The sequence below is a fragment of the Glycine max genome, chromosome 2 (genome assembly GCF_000004515.6).
Source record: "Glycine max cultivar Williams 82 chromosome 2, Glycine_max_v4.0, whole genome shotgun sequence".
Lineage (NCBI taxonomy): Eukaryota > Viridiplantae > Streptophyta > Magnoliopsida > Fabales > Fabaceae > Glycine > Glycine max.
In genome coordinates, this window is record NC_016089.4 from 27,908,009 (window position 1) to 27,928,893 (window position 20,885).

Consider the following 20,885-nt stretch of genomic DNA (forward strand, 5'->3'; position numbering starts at 1 on the left):
GTTTCTTAAATCCATTTTGCCGTTAATCAACTTTGTTATTTTGGTGTCCATTAACATTTACAAAATGCTTACCAAACAACTCGTGCATGTGTACGGGTTGCAGACTAGTTATTAATATAGGAGGTATATTTTGGACTTTTTGATAATAAAATATATATAAATAATAAATAATATTATAGTTTAATTTTTTTTCTTATTATCGATTAATTTGTTTAAAGCTAATGTATTTATCTAAATTACTTTTGTTTAAAAACACAATTTTCTATTTATTTCGAGAAGTAAATTTTATCTTCTTATAAAAAATATTTTTATCTTAAAAAATAAAATAAAAACACGGATAATGTATGTTACCAAAATTTTAATATAAAAAATATTGTTGTACAAAAAGAATCCTATATTAATAATATTAATATAGGATGTACATTTTAGACTTTTAGACTTTTCGACAGTAAAATGTATATAAATAATAAATAATATTATAGTTTAATTGTTTTTTTCTTCTTATTATCGATCAATTTGTTTAAATTTAATATATTTATCTGAATTACTTCGGTTTAAAAACTCAATTTGCTATTTATTTTAAGAAGTAAATTTTATCTTCTTATAAAGTGTTTTTTTGATAAAAAAAAACAAAAATAAAAAATCTGATAATATATGTTACCATAATTTTAATATAAAAAAATATTACTCCGGCTACTCTAAAGATATTAACTGAATGATTTTCAATAAAATATTATGATGCACTTAATTTTAATATTTTATCATTCAACATGTATGCTTTTTTTTTAAATATTACAATCTATTTATTAATAAGGAAAAAATGATTTGAACGTGAATGATTTGAACGAGATATGTGTCACATCATCATATAATAATTTTCCTTTTTTTTTTTTGCAACTTCTTTGTAACGCAACCAAAGAGGGCATAAATTTAATTTTGCTGGACTATTTCTTTATATAATATCAACTTGTCAAAAATACAGGATGTCCATTTTAAACTTTTATACATACTTTATTAGCCAAAATCAATCCAAATAGGACACTTTGTTGTGGCCGTCATATTTGTACAAATATTCATTTTATTAATGATTTTTTTTATTATTGATTAATTATCTTTTGTAGATTTTTTTAATTATATTTTTTTCATATACAAAATTTAAATTTAAAAACTTATTTAAAAAGATCGAGTTACATTCCATAAATTATAGATACCTTAACAACAACATAATTTGTATTTAAATAAATTTTACATGAATTTTAGTTATAAAAAAAATACTTGATATAGATCATGGTACTGTCTTCTTTCCTCCCTTTTTCTCTGCATGACCCAACCCATCCGCCCCTCCTCGTTTGTGACTTACCGACACTCTTCTTCGCATTCTCTTTCCTCACTCACTCACTCTTTAGACTATTTTGCCCCCAAAAGTGGACATGTGTAAATTTTTTAACTAATCCAATTTTGTAAAATCACCAACCTACTCTTTTATATCTATCTATATAGAGATAGATTCTTTGGAAGGGTATATTATTGATGTTCATAAAGATGTTTTTTGTTTTCCTTTCAAAAAAGAAATGCTTTTTGTTTTTCTTCTATTTCTCAGTATAAGTGAACTCCTTCAAAAAAAGCATTAATTAGTCTGCTATTTTATTAAAAATACCTCAAGATGTTTAATTTTGTTTAGTAAAACATGATTAGATTGACACGAGTAATGAGGTTTATCATGTAAATTAAGTGGGACGATATTTAATCATGCAAGTTCTATCCTAACTAGGCGATTTAGTACATGTTTGATTTGCAGTTAGAAATATGACATGCATTTGAATGCAATTTTAATGAATAAAAACAAAAGCAAGATTTCTGATAAGTTGACAAAATTACTTTTGCCTGAAAACTACTTTTACAACACAAATCCAAACATAATACTCTTAACAATTCTTAATTATTAGGTGCATGTACTCAATTCATAGTCGTAGATGAGCTTCGTGATTAAGGTGTGTCTCCCTCTCATGTCAAAAAGTGACATGCTAAGAATGTCCTTTGGTGCGAGCAAATATTCACTCTCCCACAGATGCATCCCATTACCACGCACCTCCAACTACGTGCCACTGCCACATATTTTAAATTTCTAAGGAGGTGTTTGGTTTGATTATTTTTTGTTTTCATTTTCACTGGAAATAGAAATGGTGATGAAAATGTGTTTGGTTGGATTTCTGTTTTCATTTTCAGTGAAAATATTTTTCCAAACGAACCAAAAACGGGAAATAATAAAATCTCATTTTCAGTTGAAACCAGAAACCCCATTTTGGGTAAAATGAAAACGCGGTGGCAAGAAATGTAATTTTAAGCAAATCTAAAAATATATTTCCTTTTGAAAACACATTTTCAGTGTTTTTATTTCTTGAGAGCAGAAAACAAGAAGTTAAACCAAATATGTTTTCAGAATTCTAATCTTTAGAAAATGAAAACAGTTTTCAAAAAATAAAAACAGAAAATAAAAATGCAAACCAAGCACACTCTAATATTCTCCAAATTGATCGTTTCTTTAACATACTAAAAGAAATAAATTGATATTCACATAAATTAATGTTAAACTTTTGTTTATTTTTCTTATAAAAATTATATGACTTTCTAAATTTAAAATAAAACAATAATTGTTTTTCTCTTCATTTTCCTCAAACTGATCAACATTGTTAGTTTTAGGGTGATGTCATTTTGATATAATAATTAATATGTTTACATATAAAAAATTTTATGAAACCTATGACTTTTATTTAAAATTCATCTATGTAAATAAATTAATTATTAGATCAAAATTAATTGTCACAAAATTTATTATCTAAATTTACATGTGCATTAAAAATTTTAATATTACATGTAGCGACATTAATTACTTTATAATATAATTGGCCTATTAATTCTTTTGGTAAAAACATCATGTAAAAATGATTAATATTTAAGCAGTTTTTCAAGTGGAACGCAAAACATTAGTTGTTTTTTTTCCTTCAAGGAGGGGAAAAAAATTACACTTTATGCTCTAAAATACATCTAATTGGAAAGAGATGAATGTGTACCAGACCTCTAATGATAATCAAAGATGCTGCAGCATGAGAGCATAGGAAGCGATGTTCACAGTTCACTTTAATGGAAATTTCATTATATCACAAACACATGTCTGACAAGTAATTTTACGTACACGAGCAAGACAATACGTTATATTTTTTAATTTGTTGTTTCTGAAAAGCAAGGCAAAATGGTTGCTCGTTGCCGCAATGTGATGCTTTCTAGGGAACATCTTAGATTAAAATAATCTGCAGAAACCTTAGTGTTTAACTGAAAATCATATCTAAATATCTACCCGTTAATAAATTGAGAGAAGAAAGGGAACAAAAATCAATGAAACGAGGATATTTTTGAAAAAAAAAAGCCACAATTTCTCATTTTGGAGCATAAGCATATAAGAATATATAAAGTAATGGTTACATTCTCAAAATTTCGTTATAACCTAACACTATACCAACGTTACAACATTGTCCTAACCTCTGCGCCCATGACAAATCATGTGTCAAACCAAAAAATTACAGCCCAAATGCAATAAACGGGCAAAAGACAATACAAAGACCTATATTTCATCTCAAAGGTTTTCTCGTGCTCATTTGATGCATTCACAACTCACCCTATGCTGCACAAAGCACATTAGCACTTAGCAGCACACTATTAGGTAGTGTTAGAACCACTCCATTTACAGAGGCAACCAAGATCAAATACTGTCTCCAGGTGATTTGGGAAAACATGTACTGTTTAGTTGTCATGCCTTATCTAACACAAAGCTTGGTCTTAAGATATCCAGCTTAGACTCCAGAGTGGCTGCAAGTTGAAGAATTCAAAACTAAAGCAGTGGTGAATTTATATCAAGCCCTAGTACTCTCGACATATTCCATTGCTTTCCTCTTCACAGATTCAATCCGTTCTTCATCACCTTGGGACTTCTCATAATAAAGATACTTTTTGAATAAGAACTGTCAATCAAGACAACAAAATCCTAAGTCAGTCTGACTGGAAAAATACAAAACAATGTCAGTAAAATTGGTAATATAGATATGCCCAAACCTTCATCTTTTTCGGTGGGAGGCTCAGACTAACAGCCCTTTCAAACAGTGCACGAATTATATCTTTGTCTTTATGTTGAATTTCCTGTAAAGTACACGAGAGAATGTTACGTTCAAAATAATATACAAACGCAAAGAAAATGAGATGGAGAAGGATATACTTGATCAAGATAAACACTCCATAAGTCTGTTCTCTTTGGGTACTCCCGTAGGATTTTTTCAAACATGGATCGCCCTCGATCTAGAACCCCAACTTTGAATTCAAGAATAGCTGTCTGAGAGAAAAATTTAATATGCTTGTGTTTGGGAAGGCTTAACGAAGCTCGATCAATGACAGGTTGGATTCCATCCTGGTTTTGCTTCAAAAGACTTTGTATACGCCTCAACCAAACCTACAATCCAGTGCAAAATAAGTTTCACATGCATTTTTTATCAACATCAAAAGAGTAGTATTTATACTTAAAAAGTTCACAATACTTTGCATGAATGCTTGAACTTCTTTGTCATTTTATTGAGAAGTTCATCGGCTAAATTATGCTGTTCAGTCCTCTCATACATTCCCAAGAGTGCTAGGTAGACCTTTTTGGGATCATTGTACTGTAGAGCTCTTTGGAATACTTTCATAACAGCCTCCTACACAAAAACACCGATTAAGGATACTCCACACAACAGTATTAGTGAACAAGCAAAAACTGAAATTGCTCTTGCTCTCCCACAAACACTCTTACCTCTCTAGGGTTTCCATACTTATTTTCCAAATTAAAGTAGGCCTTCCAGATGTTAAGCTTCTCATTCTCTTCTCGGATATTTATTGTCCTCAAAGCCCTTCAAAATTACGGATTCATGAGTAGAAAAATGTCAAGTCAGATGACTATGGTAATATGACATTCACATGGATGTATTGAAATACAATGTAACAAGTAGACATGGGGACACTGTTTGTTGCAAACAGAAACTTGAAATACACAATCAAGGGAACCAACAAACAAATGAATAATGATTTCTCTCCACTTTTGTCACCATAAAGATACTAGTAGTACGCAAGCAATTGTTCGGCTCAAGTCACTCTACTTTAATATTTTATTAACAATGACCATACATGGAAGACATCATTTAACAAAGAACATATTAAAAGTTTTTATTCAAGTGCTGAATCTTTATACTTCAAAAAGTACATAACATTGATTCAAGTTACTTTTGTCTTCTGTAACAAATCTATGAAGGAGGCCTTTCAAGTAATTGTTGAAACAATGTCATTTGTAGGATGTACCATCAAATCGTTTAGATAGCTGCTTTGGCTAAATCATAGGTTGTACAAATAATAAGGCCTGTTTGGTTTGAAATTTGTCTCATGTTTTTGTTTCTTAAAACCAGAACAACAGATAACTCTTTGTTCCTATTATGGACCTGGCTGAGGGGGTGGGAAAGGAACTTCCAGATTCCTTATTATTGTTGGTCTTCAAACATGTCTACAGCTTTTAGTTAAAGCTTCTGTTAGTAGGGTTTTCAATTGTGTAGGGTGTTATATCTCCTGATCTTTCAGGATCCTCTTTTGTAATATGTAGTACCTCTGGTACTTTTATTCTATAATATAAATTATCTTTGCCTTCCAAAAAAAAAAGAACATAAAGTGAAGACAATGTTGTACTTTAGTAATTATTAGTACAAGATTACTTGTTTATATGCACATACTCTTTCTCCGATAGATGAAGGTTTAATGTTTAATAGCCCAATAACTGACCCAAAATAAACAAATAGAAAACTTTTTTGCCCAAGATTTTCCTTAGAATAGGATTATGTTTATGGCTCCTCAAAAAAAGCTTAGGATTATACAAATTCAAATCAATATTAACAAAGTCAAGTTTGAATTTCATAATGATTTTAAAATCCACACACAAAATCATAGTTGTTTAGATGTACCTTTCGGCAATTGAGCGGGCTTTCTCAACATCAACCATAGAAACCATGAAATCCATATATTTTATCCAGGTGAAACTGCTATTAGGAGAGCTTCTAATCAGCTTTTCAAACTCATCAGCAGTTCTAGGGACATCATCCTCCAGTAATCTTTCCTCAGCAGCCCTTATTTGCTTCTCCCTGTACAGTATACTTGTCACATTAGAAATTAAAAAGCAAAAGAGAAAAAAATGATAGAGGCAGCATTTTATAAAAAGCAAATCCCAAATAACTGTAAGCCTTATATTAACCTCTCCTCCTTTGCTTTCTTCTTTTCACGTCTCTTATGTTTTTCATTTACAATGTCTTCTTCATTTGCATGTTCTTCACTTTGACTGTTAGTGTTATTTACATCAAATTGATCAAAGTCATCAAGGGGAACATCAAGTGGTGGAATGTCTGCCCTTTGTTGTACTTGTGAAAGAATTGGGAATTGATTAATTTCATCCTCAACATCTATATTTGAGGTTCCAAGCAAACTACTATTCATAGAAGTTATAGACTTCATTCCATCTGTGATAGGTTCATCTGATTCTTCCTCAGATGGTATTTGAAGCATGGTTTCATCCCTCATATATGAATTCTTCATTCCCAAAGAAATTCTGTGTCTTTCTTCATCCACCTGAAGAAATATGTTACAGAAATGCCAGTAATTAGTAATTTAGTACTTCAATACACAAGGATCAAGCAAGAAGGCCTATCTGACGTAGGACAATAAAGAATTCAAGATAAGGATGTATCACAAATGTGAGTTAGTTCAAAACAATTCAATGATAATTAAGATGGAATTAGAGTCTGAATAAGTTAGCATAGCATTTAGAAGTGTTCTGGAAGGGTTTTAGTTATCCGTCAACTATGGTTACAGATATTCAAGCAACTTGTACACAAATCCATTGGATTCCATTTTTTTCCTTGCGGATTTTAGGTTGTCTGCTAGAATATACCCTTATTATCAAACAACCTTCTGAATCATAATTATAAATATATTTATCTGCTGGAGATAAAATCAATATACTACAGAAACATCAACAGGTCTCATGCAAAGCACTTCCAATTATACAATATATACACTTGAGATTGAAGGACAGAATTAAAACTTTGTATTTCTCATTGATTAATTCTGTACAAAGAGTGTATGAATATATAGATATACAGGATAGGCTAGAAAAAAAAAGGAAAGGATCAAAATCTAATTGAAATCTAGAGATATGATCCTATGAGATACTAATTACAAAAAATATCAAAAGTTCCGTATTTTCCTAGAAACAGGTTATTGGAGATATAAATCATATCATACCTCAACAAATACAAATAGTCACAGTTAATAGCTAGAAGTTGCAATGTGAATTAAAACCAATAGGCATATAATTCCTGGTAAAAACATAGAAACCAGTAAAATATCCAAAGCTTTTGTATTTGAATTACCTTTAATATTCTTGCATTTACTCTCTCTCCAGCTCTATAGTTTGCTTCAATGTTCTCAATACGGTTATCAGAAATTTCTGATACATGGCATAACCCAACCTAGGTAATTAAAGGACCATAATCAAGTGAGCTCACAGAACTGAGTTGACCACGGTTACTTAAGAGACTGGTTTATGAAAATAATAATTTTACATAAATATGATCTCAACCAAGAATACATTTTGTGGATAAAGCTGTAAGCATTTGAGGCATCCATGTTAAGAAATGGATAAAACCATGAAAATCAAAATAATATTATACAATGCATAAACTTATAAAAAAGCTAAAAGCATGAAAGAAATATAAGCTTTCACATTTTGTTTATCATAATACTTTTTATTACAAATACATGGACGAGAAATGGCTGCCAAGGTTGTAGGAATACCATGTTTGTGTTGTCAATTGCAATGAATAAACCAAATGACTCAACCCGCTTAATCCGGCCAGATATAACATCTCCAACGTGAAATTTACTTAAATCAATAATCTCAGATTTGGGTATATTGGGATCCGTTGACGTCTTCAGTGTAACTTCAACACGATTTGAGAGAGGCTCCACAGATATAACCCTGTTATTTGCTGTCTTAGTACATTTCTTCAAGTATCTATCTCATGTCAAGAAGTAAACAGAAACAATAGGTTGATTACTTACCTGCCAATGACAAGTTTTCCAATAGGAAATTCTTTCTCAAGTTCTTGAACATATTGTTCGGAAAGATTGGACAGAAGAATTTTGGCATCAATCTTTCGTGACAGCATAATGAAGCAACCTTTTGGTGTGACATTCTTAATATAACCCTAGCCAAAAGAAGACAAATAAATCCAAAAGATAAAAAATACAATATTTAGAGATATATAATACAGAAAATCCAAAAACGATATGCCACCAACCAATCCATGCTTAGCTCAGCGATAAATTACCAGCGCAGAAAATCATCAAGGACCAAAACAACAGGTAAAACAATATTGCACACGTGCACTTCATATCTCGTGGCAGGGTTGTTATAGCCAGTTGGAAAATGAACTGAATAAATATTTTAAAAAAGAAAAATAATATTTGGTTTTCTTATGGAGCTTGACAAGTACCTCTGAGTAACTGTATCTTGTAAACAATTCACGCAAAGTATTTAGGTTCTTGAAAAAGTTGAATCTACAATTTATTTTATCATGGCATGTAAGTGTATGAGTAAATAACTTCAGTTAGCTTGATAAGGATAGTTAGTTGATGGTAGAGATTTCTATTACAACTGAATCTCAACAGTATAAATACTGCTCTTGTAAGAGATTACAGTGGCTTTTGTAATATTTTCTCAATGCAATATACAAATCTCTTTTCTCTTCTCTATACTTTCTACATGGTATCTAGAGTTCTCTGACCCATTTTCATGGCTTCCGCAAATACCGATGCAACTCCAGTTAACACTGGTGACACTCGTGAGATTCCGACTCCGGCGAACGACACTGGTGCGATTCCAACTTCAGCAAACAACTTCAGTGCGACTCCGACGAACAACTTCAGTGTGACTCCACTCAACATTGTTCCGATGAATCAAGATATTTCCTCTTCATCGTTCCCTACAACAATTTTTTTGCATCAAATCACATAAAAGTTAAATGATAAGAACTTCTTGCTGTTGCGACAGCAAATCGAGCCTTCGATCACTATGCTTGGACTCAATCGCTTCATTGCGAATCCTCAAATCCCTCTGCAATATGTCTCTGATGAAGATTGCGACCTTGATCACATTAATCCTTTCTTCTCAATGTGGCAGAAACAAGATGAGTTTCTTGTGGCAGAAACAACATCAGTTTCTCCTTGTTTGGCTTTAGTCAACACTCTCGAGCTCAATGCTTGAATTCTTGGATCGACACACTTGTATCAAGTGTGGGACAAGATCCATGCGTATTTTCATCGCTAGACCGCACAAAGGCACAACAACTCCAAACCAAAACTCTGTCAGACAACACTTGACAATTGTCCAGTTTCTGATTTTCTCTCTCATATCAAAAGCTTATTGATGTGCTTGCTTCAGTTGGTGATGCTGCTACCTATCGTGAACACATGGATGCGATTCTTGAAGGTCTACCTAGGGATTTTGACTCAAAGATTGCTCTAATTGAGAGTCGTCTACCACACATCACCATTGAAGAAGCTGAAGGTTACATTCTTACGCAAGAACTATGAATTCGAAAAATACACTACACTCGAATCTTTGAGTAATTCCTTCACACCAACAGTGAATCTTACTCAAATGAGTTCTTCGCATTCCACTGAGAATGATAACTCAAATTCGTACTTTGACACCAATACAATGTATACAAATCAGTATTCCTCTGATTCTGGAGGTTCTGGTGGCCATAATGGCCGTGGCGGAGGAGGTTTCAACTGCAGTGGTGATCATGGTGGTCGTAACTCAGTATAATGTCAAGTTCGTTTCAAGTACAACCACACAGCTTGCTACAATAGGTTCAATCCTCAGTATCAGGCTTCAAATGCTGGAAACAGTGGAAATTATGGGAACAGCAACAATGGCAATTATGGGAACAACAACAATTGTACTAACTGGTCTCAAAATCAGAATCATAATCAAAATTGGGGTCAGAATCAGAATCAAAACAACAACTGGAACAATTCTTCTTCCAATTGGAGTTCACAACAAAGTCAGAATCAGAATTACAACTCTCAGAACTCTAACTCTAGGCCTCCACAAGCTACTATGGTGGCAAATTCTGACTCCAATACTTCATCCTCTTGGTTTCCAGATTCTGGAGCATCCTTCCATGTGACAAATAACTCGTGGAATATCCGGCAAACTTCTCCTTTTGAGGGTCCAGATCAGATCGTCATTGATAATGGACAAGGTCTGAATATCTCAGCCTCTGGTCATTCCAATTTTATTTCCCCTTTCAGTCCTAATGACAAGCTTGTTCTTAAAAACATGCTTCTTGTTCCTCAAATCATTAAGAATCTAATTAGTGTAAGCAAATTTGCTAAAGATAATCATGTTTTCTTTGAATTTCACGCTAATAATTGCTTTGTTAAATCTCAGGATTCCAATAAAATCCTTCTTCAAGGAGATGTTGGACCTGATGGCTTGTACCAGTTCTCCAATCTTCAGTTCTGCTCAGCTGTGTCTTCTCCAGCTTCTAGCTCTTATTGTATAAACATCGCCTTACAATGTGGGTTCGGGCCTAACTCAACTCCAAAAGCTAGCTCATAAGGTGAGGGTTGTCCCTACTTATATACTCTATCGTAGCACTATCTCTAGTCAATGTGGGACTTAGGTTTTTTCCAATACAATGTTTCTTTTGTTGATTGTAATAATACTGTGCCTAATTCTGCATATACTTGGCACCTTAGGCTAGGTCACCCCAATTCTCAAGCTTTAAAGCTTGTGCTTAATCATTGTAATTTCAAATTTTCAGTTAAAGATGAACTGCCCGTCTGTTCTGCTTGTTGTATGGGCAAGATTCATAGATTTCCTTCTAAGCTTTCTCAAACTGTATACAGTTCTCCTTTAGAATTAATATACAGTGATTTGTGGGGTCCTGCTCCTATGAATTCTCATTGTCAATTTCGTTATTATATATCCTTTGTTGATGCTTATTCTAGGTTTTCTTGGATATATTTTCTAAAGAATAAATCTGATGCTTTATCTGTTTTTAAACAATTCAAGTCACTTGTTGAATTACAATTTAACAAGATTAAAGCTATTCAAACAGATTAGACGGTGAATTTCGAGTTTTATCTTCATATTTGTCTGAATTGGGGATCATTCATAGACTAACTTGCCCTCACACACATCATCAAAATGGTGTTGTGGAGAGAAAGCATCGTCACATAGTTGAGTTAGGCCTCTCTCTTCTTAGCCATGCATTCCTTCCTCTCTCCTTTCGAGATCATGCTTTTCAAACAGATGTGTATCTTATAAACAGATTGGCTTCAGCTCCTCTTAAGTTTGATATCCCTTATACTTCTTTTTCGAACTGATCCTGATTATCAATTGTTAAGAGTCTTTGGTTGCTCTTGTTTTCCCTTCTTGCGTCCTTATCATTCCCATAAACTTGAATTCAAGTCCTCTGAATGTGTGTTTTTGGGTTACTCACCTAGTCACTAGGGCTACAACTACAAGTCCTCTTCTGGTCAAATTTTTATTTCGAAAGATGTCATTTTTAATGAACATCATTTTCCTTATCCTAAACTGTTTTCTACCTCTTCTTCCAATTCTGTTCCTACTGCATCCTTTTGCACTACCTTACCTATAATTGAGTCATTTTCTCTTCCCCCTTTCTCTTTAAATCCATCTCCCCCTCAAAGTCATTCTTCATTACCCTCTCTGGAACCTCACAGTTCTGGCATTGTTGTATCTCAGTCCCCTGTTCCTGCACAGTCTCCTGTTCAGGATACAGCAGCTTCTACTGCTACTGTAAATACTGGTACTTCTCAGTCTAATGATCATTCTCAGTCTTCTGCAACTGATGTAAATACTGGTACTTCTCAGTCTAATGATCATCCTCAGTCTTCTGCAACTGAATCTCAGAATCCCCCACAGACCTCTCTTGTTAGACCAGAAAATGTTCACCCTATGATTACAAGAGCCAAAGCTGGGATAGTGCAGCCAAGGATTCATCCTTCCTTGCTTCTTGCTCATACTGAACCCAAGTCAGTAAAACAGGCACTTCAAGACTCCAAGTGGTATTCTGCTATGACTGATGAGTTTCAGGCTCTTCAAAGAAACAATACATGGCCCCTAGTTCCTCTTCCTCCACACAGAAATGCAATTGGATGTAAGTGGGTATTCAGAGTTAAGGAAAACTCTGATGGCAGTAAAAATATGTAGAAAGCCAGATTGGTGGCGAAAGGTTTTAATCAACAGTTTGGGTTTCATTTGCATGAGACATTTTCTCCTATGATTAAACCAGTGACAATTCGGGTGATTTAACTCTTGCCATCACTCACAAGTGGCCTTTGCAACAGTTAGATGTAAATAATGTCTTTCTTAATGGGCTTTTAGAAGAGGAACTTTACATGGCTCAACCTCCAGGTTCTGAGTATTCAGATAAGTCACTTGTATGCAAATTACATAGAGCAATTCATGGGTTAAAACAAACTCCTATGGCTTGGTTTGAGAGGCTCAGAGCTACTTTACTGCAGTTTGGGTTTATTGACTGTAAATGTGACCCATCTTTATTCATTTACAAGACTTCTTCTACAATTACCTACATTCTAGTTTAAGTGGATGATATCATCATAACTGGTAATTCATCTTGACAAGTTGATTCAGCAACTCAATACCTCATTTTCTCTCAAACAGTTGGGTTCTCTAGACTATTTTTTGGGGATTGAAGTCCATTCCTTGTCCAGTGGAGCTCTCTTAATGACTCAATCAAAATATATTCAGGATCTACAGCAAAGAACAAATATGTTAAGAGGCAAACCCCATTTCTTCACCAATGGTCTCAAGTTGCAAGCTCTCAAAATATGGATCTGATCTACTGCAGGATGCTTTTTTTTGCAGGTCTGTTGTTGGAGCCCTGCAGTATGTGACTATCACTCATCCAGAACTAAGTTTTGCTGTCAACAAGGTTTGCCAGTTCATGGCTTCACCTCTTGAGTCCCACTGGACAGCAGTGAAACGAATTTTGAGGTATCTTAAAGGTGCTCTTCATTCTGGTCTTATTTTGTATCCTGCTTCTCCTCATCAACATCTCTCCATTCAAGGTTTTGTGACTCTGATTGGACTTCAGACCCAGACGACAGACAATCTACTTCTGGTGCAGCAGGGTATGTTGGACTTAATTTGGTGTCTTGGTGGTCTCGTAAGCAGAAAGTAGTTTCCAGGTCCAGCACAGAAGCAGAATATAGAAGTTTAGCTGCTGCCACAGCAGATATTATCTAGATTCAGACTCTAGTTCAGGAACTTGCAGTTCCTCACACTACACCCTTAGTTCTTTGTGATAATTCAAGTGCAGTGCAGTTAGCCCACAATCCAGTTCTGCATGCTGGAACCAAACACATGGAGTTGGATGAGTTTTTCATAAGGAAAAAAAGTCTTAACTAAACAGTTAGTGGTTCAGCATATACCTGGGACAGACCAATGGGCAGTTTTACTTACTAAGCCCTTGTCTCCTACTAGGTTTGCCTATTTGAGTTCCAAACTCAATGTGCTGTGCTACCTTTGGTTTCTCAGCCCCATTGAGTTTGCAGGGGGGTGTAAGTGTATATGAGTAAATAACTCTAGTTAGCTTTATTAAATTTTATAGTGCAACCAAGGCATCCGAAAGGTCCCCTTAAAAACCGGTTCATAAGGGGGTGGTCTACCCAGCTATATAAGCACTTATCATGTTCATGAATTACCCGATGTGGGACTATTCTTAACACGCCCCCTCGAGCCAGGGCTCGTCACCACAAAGCGAGGGCTGGCGGCACCCACTGGACAGAAGTAGAAGATGGCTCTGATACCATATTAAATTTTATAGTGCAACCAAGGCATCCGAAAGGTCCCCTTAAAAACCGGTTCATAAGGGGGTGGTCTACCCAGCTATATAAGCACTTATCATGTTCATGAATTACCCGATGTGGGACTATTCTTAACAAGCTTTATAACTAGAGTTAGTTGACAGTTGTGTTTAGTTAGATTTCTGTTACAACTGAAACTCAACGGTATAAATACTGCTCTTGTAAGAGATTACAGTGGCTTTTGTAATATTTTCTCAAAGCAATATATAAATCCCTTATCTCTTCTCTATACTTTCTACATGGCATTCTTAATTGACATTAAACTAGTGCAAACTAGATGGTGTCCTTGTAATGCAAAATCAAACAGTCTAAATGACAGATTCCTCAGTAAAAGATCTTTCCTCAAAAAAGAATTATAAAAGAGAGGAAAGATAGAAAACAAAGGTGCTCAGAGTCCTCCTGCAAAAATACAAAGAAAACTGAAATCTAAGAGCAAAATGCTTGGGGAAAATCAAGAGAATGTAAGCGAGATTGCAGCATTTATCTCTAAAAAGTACCTCCTACCCTCACCCCTTCAACACCCCCCCAAGTAAAAACTATGCCCAATTGATTATTGTTAGAATTACAGAGAGAGAGAGAACGTACAAATGTAGAATCAAGGAAATTCTATTATTGATTATATGATGAGTACATAGAATCTCTATATATGGAGCAGAGTATAGAAGAAGATTTCTGTGAATAACCGGTCACTAACTACGTACAGCTGACAGATAGAGGCAGGTAACAACTACAGTGCAGTTACAAGAGTAGTATTACTCAAGCCCATTACACAAACTATACTCTAACGATGATTCATTCAAATAATTCTAAAAACATAACCTGATACATAAATGATGAATGCTATGATGTTAAGCAAACACTTAGCATTAAATAAGCTAACATAAACCCTAGATAAAAAAAAATTATGACAAGGAAAAAGACAAAAAAAACCCATATACCTTTACAATCATATCAGGATGAAGATCCTCAATCTTCTCCACACATTTGCTGTTAGCATTCCTGAAAAATCAACAATTAATAATGGGATGAAAATTATCAGATATAACAGATTCAATTATATTGCTATTATTATAGGTTTTTAACATAACTTGGGCAACAATCTGTGCTTTGAACAGGGGTCGTAAACCAATACAACCAATTCTAATATACTAAAAAATGCAATGCAACACTTTAAAGACAGGGCAATCAATGTAATCCTTTAGAAATGCATTAGTTAGATATTTCAATTTCAAAATAGATAACTTGCATTTGCTGTAACAAAACCTCAAAAAAATGATATCAACAGGCTAAAAGGTCCAGCCAGAAGTCAGCCCAAGCAGATAAACAACCCTTGTAAACTGATAATTTTTCAGGCAATTTTCAATTCAAAAAAATCTGTTATATCAAGCTACTTGGAATGTCAGAAACAAATAAATGCACTACATTTGGGCTTAGGATCTAACTTATCCCCATGAGACCAACTTGTAAGGTGAGGACTACCCAAGCTTTATAGGTTTTATTTAAGCCATATCTCTAGTTGATGAGGGACTAAACATCACCATTGAGGCTGTGCAATTAAGGCAACCCTCAAAGAGGCCGCAACTAAGGTGGACTAGGGGTGACTGCAATTAAGGCAGATTTCCAACACTCCCCCTCATGCCCAGGGCTACTGGCTTGGAGCAAGGCAATGCAGGTGACCTAACAACAATGGATTTAGGATTTGCTTTTGTACCAGTGTTATCAAATAGCGGACATGGCGGCGCCATGACGGAATAGCATTGCGGGAATTTGAAAAACCGCCACCAAATAGCGGTGGCGTTGCGGGTTGCAGATGGCGGCGCCATGGCGGCTGCCATAGCTATGGCGGTCATGGCAGAATTGCAGCTATTCTTTTTGTTTTTTGCGGGATAGGTGTTGGGCTGACCCGACCCAACCCTAACCCAATTTTCGCATGCAAAAGAGGTGAGCAACGGGAGCAGGAATGGCACCACGCGAACGAGACGCAGCACCCCGCACCAGCACCTGCACCACGACGACAACAACGGCGAACTCAGCACCCCGCACCAGCACCACGCACGCGACGCGGCACCCCGCACCAGCGCACCACGCTCGCGAGCACGAACGGCGACAGCGACGGCGGCGGCAGCAACAGCGCTACAGTCTGCGACGGAGGGCAATTGGTTCTGTTTTTTTTTTCTTTTTTTGTTGCTGTTGTTGTTTTTGTTCTGTTCTTTTTTCTTTTTTCTGTTTGACACCCCTTTTTTATTTTTGGTTATGCTTTTTTTTTCTGTTCACCCCTTTTTTTTTGTTCAGCCCTTTTTTTAAGATCTTTTTCTGTTTGACACCCCTTTTTCTCTTTTTTATGCTTTTATCTTTTTGTTATTTTGAACTCTTGAATGAGTTTATTTGGTGTTGGTACTTGGTTATTGTGTGAACTCATGAAACTTTTTTTAGTTTATTTGAATACAATCCATTGTTTTTTTTAATTTTTTATTTATATTTATTTTTTATCTATTTTTTTGTTAATATTTATATGTATATATATATATATAATTTTTTTTGTCTGCCATGACGTCCGCCATTTTCCGCTACGCCATCCGCCATATTTTTATGGCGGATTTTTGGCTTTCCGCCATGAACTACCATCTGCCATTAACAACATTGTTTTGTACCATCTTAGAATTTGGGTTTATGGTCTAACTCAAACCCACAAAACTGGCTAGGGTGGTAAGGACTATCCAAGCTTTATAAGCTCTATTCAAGTCGTATCTCTAGTCAATGTAGGACTAAACACCACCCTTGAGACTGCAATTAAGGAAGCTCCCAAAGAGGACACAACTAAGCCAGCCTTAATTGTGCAATTAAGGCAGCTTTCCAGCAGTGACAATACTAATAGGATTAAATATTTGAGCTAATGGCAACTACATATATTAGTATGATAAAAAGAAGGGGAAAAAAACAGCACAGGCTAGGATTATTCAAAGATTGATCAAGAAGTATCAATACTAGTACTTACACGGCAGAATCCTGGGAAAGCTTCACATTGGAAGATCGCAATGACAAGTCAACATGAATAGTACCCTTGACAGTGTGGCTGACTTCAAGCACTACACATTTGACAAACTGCCCTTCATGATATCCAGACAACGGATCAGGCACCAATGTGTCTGCAAGTTCAGTAAAATGTACTTTTCCATATGTGCGAGGACCAACTTGGACAAGCAATCCACCAACACTTGGAAGTATTTTACTAACCCTTCCACCTAAAATATCTCCTTCATGAAAATGTGCTGTTAAACCCTTATCCACAACATTAATGTGTGGCTCTTCACTAGTTCCGCAAGGAAGAGTAGAAAAGGGGCGCACAACCAACCGTAATAGCTTCTTCTCCATGTTGACACTTAGAACATGGCCAGAAACAGGTTGTCCAACATGATATCGATTCTGGAAATCCTCAAGCTCACTGGGTTCAATAGCACTATCAAGAATATATAGCTGAGCCCTTACATTTCGCGATATTGTTAACCAGATCCATTCACTTTCTACTTTATATACATAACCAGCCACGCATTGCCCAATTTTAAACTCAAGATTTTCAGATACATCATCTATATCACTGGAACCTGAATTGAAATTGAGTTATATATTAAATTGCAGGAAGATTATGATAATTTTCATAATTAACAAGTACAAACTGTTGAGATATATTTGACTAGCAGATACTGACGAGATAGAATTAAGATTCATTAGAAAACAAATTAGATAAATAAGGGCAGACTGGAATAGAAATAAATGGACACCAAAACAAAGTTCAATCGTGGGTGGGGATGAAAATATATTTACCCTTGCTTCCATTGAACATGTATCTGATATCAATATCAATATATAATGAAAAGAACAAAAACGGTTATAACTTATACAAGGATGTTAGGATGTCAGGTAAAATTAATTCCCAATAGAATGCAACTGTAGGATCTACTCCCAAGCACCACTGAGGTAACAAATAAAGATGAGTCCATACATGCTTATGAAACAAATTCTTAGCCTTCAATTTAACCAGTCTTTCTTCATGTGTTTCACAAAGTAACCAGTATTTCAATCATTCACATATTTTCAAGCTAGTGGTGTACTTAACCTGTAACCATTTCAGATCTGACTGATAGCTCCCACTGTGAGCCCTTCCGATTGCCATCTGACTCATTAGGTTTTGCAACAATCCTTGCTGTCACTGTTTGCCCAACTTTGTAACAAGAGAATGGATTTTCCAAAACACTTCCATTCTGTACCTGTCCATAGATAGGCACCCAACTATTTAGAAAAATACTAAAACTAAAATAGATAGAACATCAACAAGAGGGTAAGCGTTGATGCACTGCATCATTAAGGCCACTGCTATGTGAATTTGGTCACAATTTACAGCTACAAAAACAGCATATCAGCTCGGGGTAAGGCCACTCAAATCTGACACTCTCAAGGCCCCAGAATGGCAGAAGCTTTGTTATCAAATCTACAACTTTAAATGCTAATTTTAATATTGACACCAGAAAAACAGAAGGCTTACCTCTGTTATGTGAATCCGGCCATGTAGACCAAATCCAAACTTCAACTTCAGTTCAAGCGTTTTGATGTCAGTAATCTGGACAACCATACCATAAAAGAAAATTCATGAAAAACATTTTTAACTTGCAGAATAAGAAATACTACTCTGGACTCAAATATAATCAAACTAGATAAACCCACATACCTCTGCCTCAACCAGAGTTCCCACTTTGTAGCTAGACTTCTTCTTGGTTCTTTTAGAACTAGATGTCCCATTGACCTCATTGGGAAGTAAGAGCAACCTTCCTGATGTTTCAGGACTTGGAAGAGCCATAACAGTTGCAACAACACTAACCAAGTAAAATATGCAATGCAATGAGTTGTGGGAAAACTAGGAAACATAATGAAGCTTCAACTCGTGAAAACAATTCTCATATTTAAAATTAAAATGATATTTCATTATAAGAAGTATTTTTCAGAAGCTTGATATATCTGCTAGCAATGGAATACTTAAAAGAGCATACATCTGATGCTCCAATTCCTTTGACAATAAAAAAGCATATGCCTCATGTATTCCAAGTAACAGGAAACAAATTATGATATGAACTCAGGAGACAATTATTATGCATAAGTATTTGGCCTCCAAACACAAAATGATTAGCAATAACCCAATAAAGCACTGAATTAAATACTGTAACTTTACAAGTAAAAACACACAAGATTAGGGAGTAGAAAATGATTCTTAGTAAATGATCAACACAGGAATCCAAGAGTACAAGAGTAAGGAAAAGAATTACACAGGTCCAAAATTTATGACAAAAAAGGAAAGTCCAAAGAAATCCCTCCAAAGAATACAAGATGATAACCAAAACACGAGACAAAAAAACAGAATATAAATGAGCATTTCCTTGTATCCCCTTGTATCCAAAGAAAAAGAGCATTCAACAAAAAACTTTTTCATAAAGACCAATACAATCAGACAGTTTGTCACTACCAACTCTTTAGCGTATTAAAAGAGGAATTGAAGTCTAGGAATCACACAGGTGGCACTGGCCAGGCTGCTAACAGACATTTGAGTGTGTACCCACTTTACTGTCCAAAATTATTGGGGGCACCATATTACTTAGACACAAACTTTAGTAATGATTAGTTATACTGGATAAAATAAATGTGAAAAGCTGAGTTGATACTTTTAATCAGAGCAAATTTTGTGCTCACCTCTGCCCATTTTGGTATTGTTTATGAGGAAACCTTTGAGCATTATAGTCCGATACTGATGCATATCCTATAGTGTAATCATTTTCTGGAATTGATAGAACCTGCATTGTAGATAATAATTTCAGTAAAATATGTTAATATGCATGAACAAGTTTTACTTTACCAGAAGATAGCTAAAGGTGAAGAACAACATTAATACTTGCCAGGTAATTTTCTTTTACAATTTCCACTACTGCATTCACAGTCTGATGCAATACCAAGTCCTTCGATGCCTCTCTTCGACGTTTCTGGAATCAAGGTATTTCATTGATTTGGTCAAAGTAGGTCACGAAAGAATGATGCACGCAGCCTCATGCACAAGGGCCAAGGCTGCCTTCTAAAGACAAAATTGAATGCCCATTATAGAAACCTTAAACATAACGTCATAACAACAAAAAATAATCCAAACTGTTTTCCCTTCAGATAAAAAAAAAAAAGGAATGTTTATTAGAGAGAAGAAAGAAACAATGCAATGAGATAAATTTCATAAAGATGGTTCCATAGCACGGCAGCATATAATATGTATCAAAAAATTTACTCAGCTCTTTCTCTGCCATGTGGGACCAAAATGTGATATATATGCATGAAGACAGACGTAAGAGGTAAGGAGCAGAAAAAAAATTCCAACCTTCTTGTTGGTATGACTTGTGGAACTTTCTTTAGATCTATTAATGAACTCTGGTTTTAGAGTTAACTCAACAAGCTTGTCTGCCTTTGCAACATCAAGAACCAATGCTTCCACTACAGAGCCACTCTCCAAAATAGTTCCAGCCACTAAGGAATCATATCACAATGAGAATTGGTACTTGCACTTGATAAGAACCATCCAAATTTATTAGTTAATAACTAAATACCATGTGGGAAGGACAAAACTTACACTGATAATTGGCAATAAAACCAAAAACATCATTATGCTTTTCAAAACTTATAGCAAGTCCAACATCCTCAACATCCTTAACTTTCCCTTTTGCAACCATACCAATGTTAAATCCTTCATCCCACTTTGAATCAGATGCACCAGATCCCCAGTATTGCAACTTTGCAATCTAATTCAAAAATGCACA

The 20,885-nt window shown here is 35.0% G+C and overlaps 1 protein-coding gene across 2 annotated transcripts in view; it reads right to left on the minus strand.

Annotated features, from left to right (window-relative positions):
* Positions 1-3,437: 3,437 nt before the first annotated feature.
* Positions 3,438-20,885, minus strand: part of LOC100793149 (rRNA biogenesis protein RRP5) — a 40,397-nt gene continuing 22,949 nt past the window's right edge. The window contains exons 22-40 of one of the 2 annotated variants that reach the window (XM_006575117.4): positions 20,699-20,867; positions 20,450-20,595; positions 19,986-20,069; positions 19,783-19,883; positions 18,770-18,914; positions 18,587-18,661; positions 18,161-18,311; positions 17,042-17,648; positions 14,985-15,033; positions 8,179-8,324; positions 7,912-8,095; positions 7,488-7,586; positions 6,314-6,684; positions 6,027-6,203; positions 4,835-4,931; positions 4,584-4,739; positions 4,268-4,498; positions 4,108-4,191; positions 3,438-4,016 (exon numbers count right to left, since the gene is read on the minus strand). In XM_006575117.4, the coding sequence (XP_006575180.1) occupies positions 3,909-4,016; positions 4,108-4,191; positions 4,268-4,498; positions 4,584-4,739; positions 4,835-4,931; positions 6,027-6,203; positions 6,314-6,684; positions 7,488-7,586; positions 7,912-8,095; positions 8,179-8,324; positions 14,985-15,033; positions 17,042-17,648; positions 18,161-18,311; positions 18,587-18,661; positions 18,770-18,914; positions 19,783-19,883; positions 19,986-20,069; positions 20,450-20,595; positions 20,699-20,867 (3,180 nt within the window). In that variant the 3' untranslated portion in view covers positions 3,438-3,908. Of the gene's footprint in view, positions 4,017-4,107; positions 4,192-4,267; positions 4,499-4,583; positions 4,740-4,834; positions 4,932-6,026; positions 6,204-6,313; positions 6,685-7,487; positions 7,587-7,911; positions 8,096-8,178; positions 8,325-14,984; positions 15,046-17,041; positions 17,649-18,160; positions 18,312-18,586; positions 18,662-18,769; positions 18,915-19,782; positions 19,884-19,985; positions 20,070-20,449; positions 20,596-20,698; positions 20,868-20,885 lie in introns of both variants that reach the window. The other variant, XM_006575116.4, reaches the window with a different exon arrangement.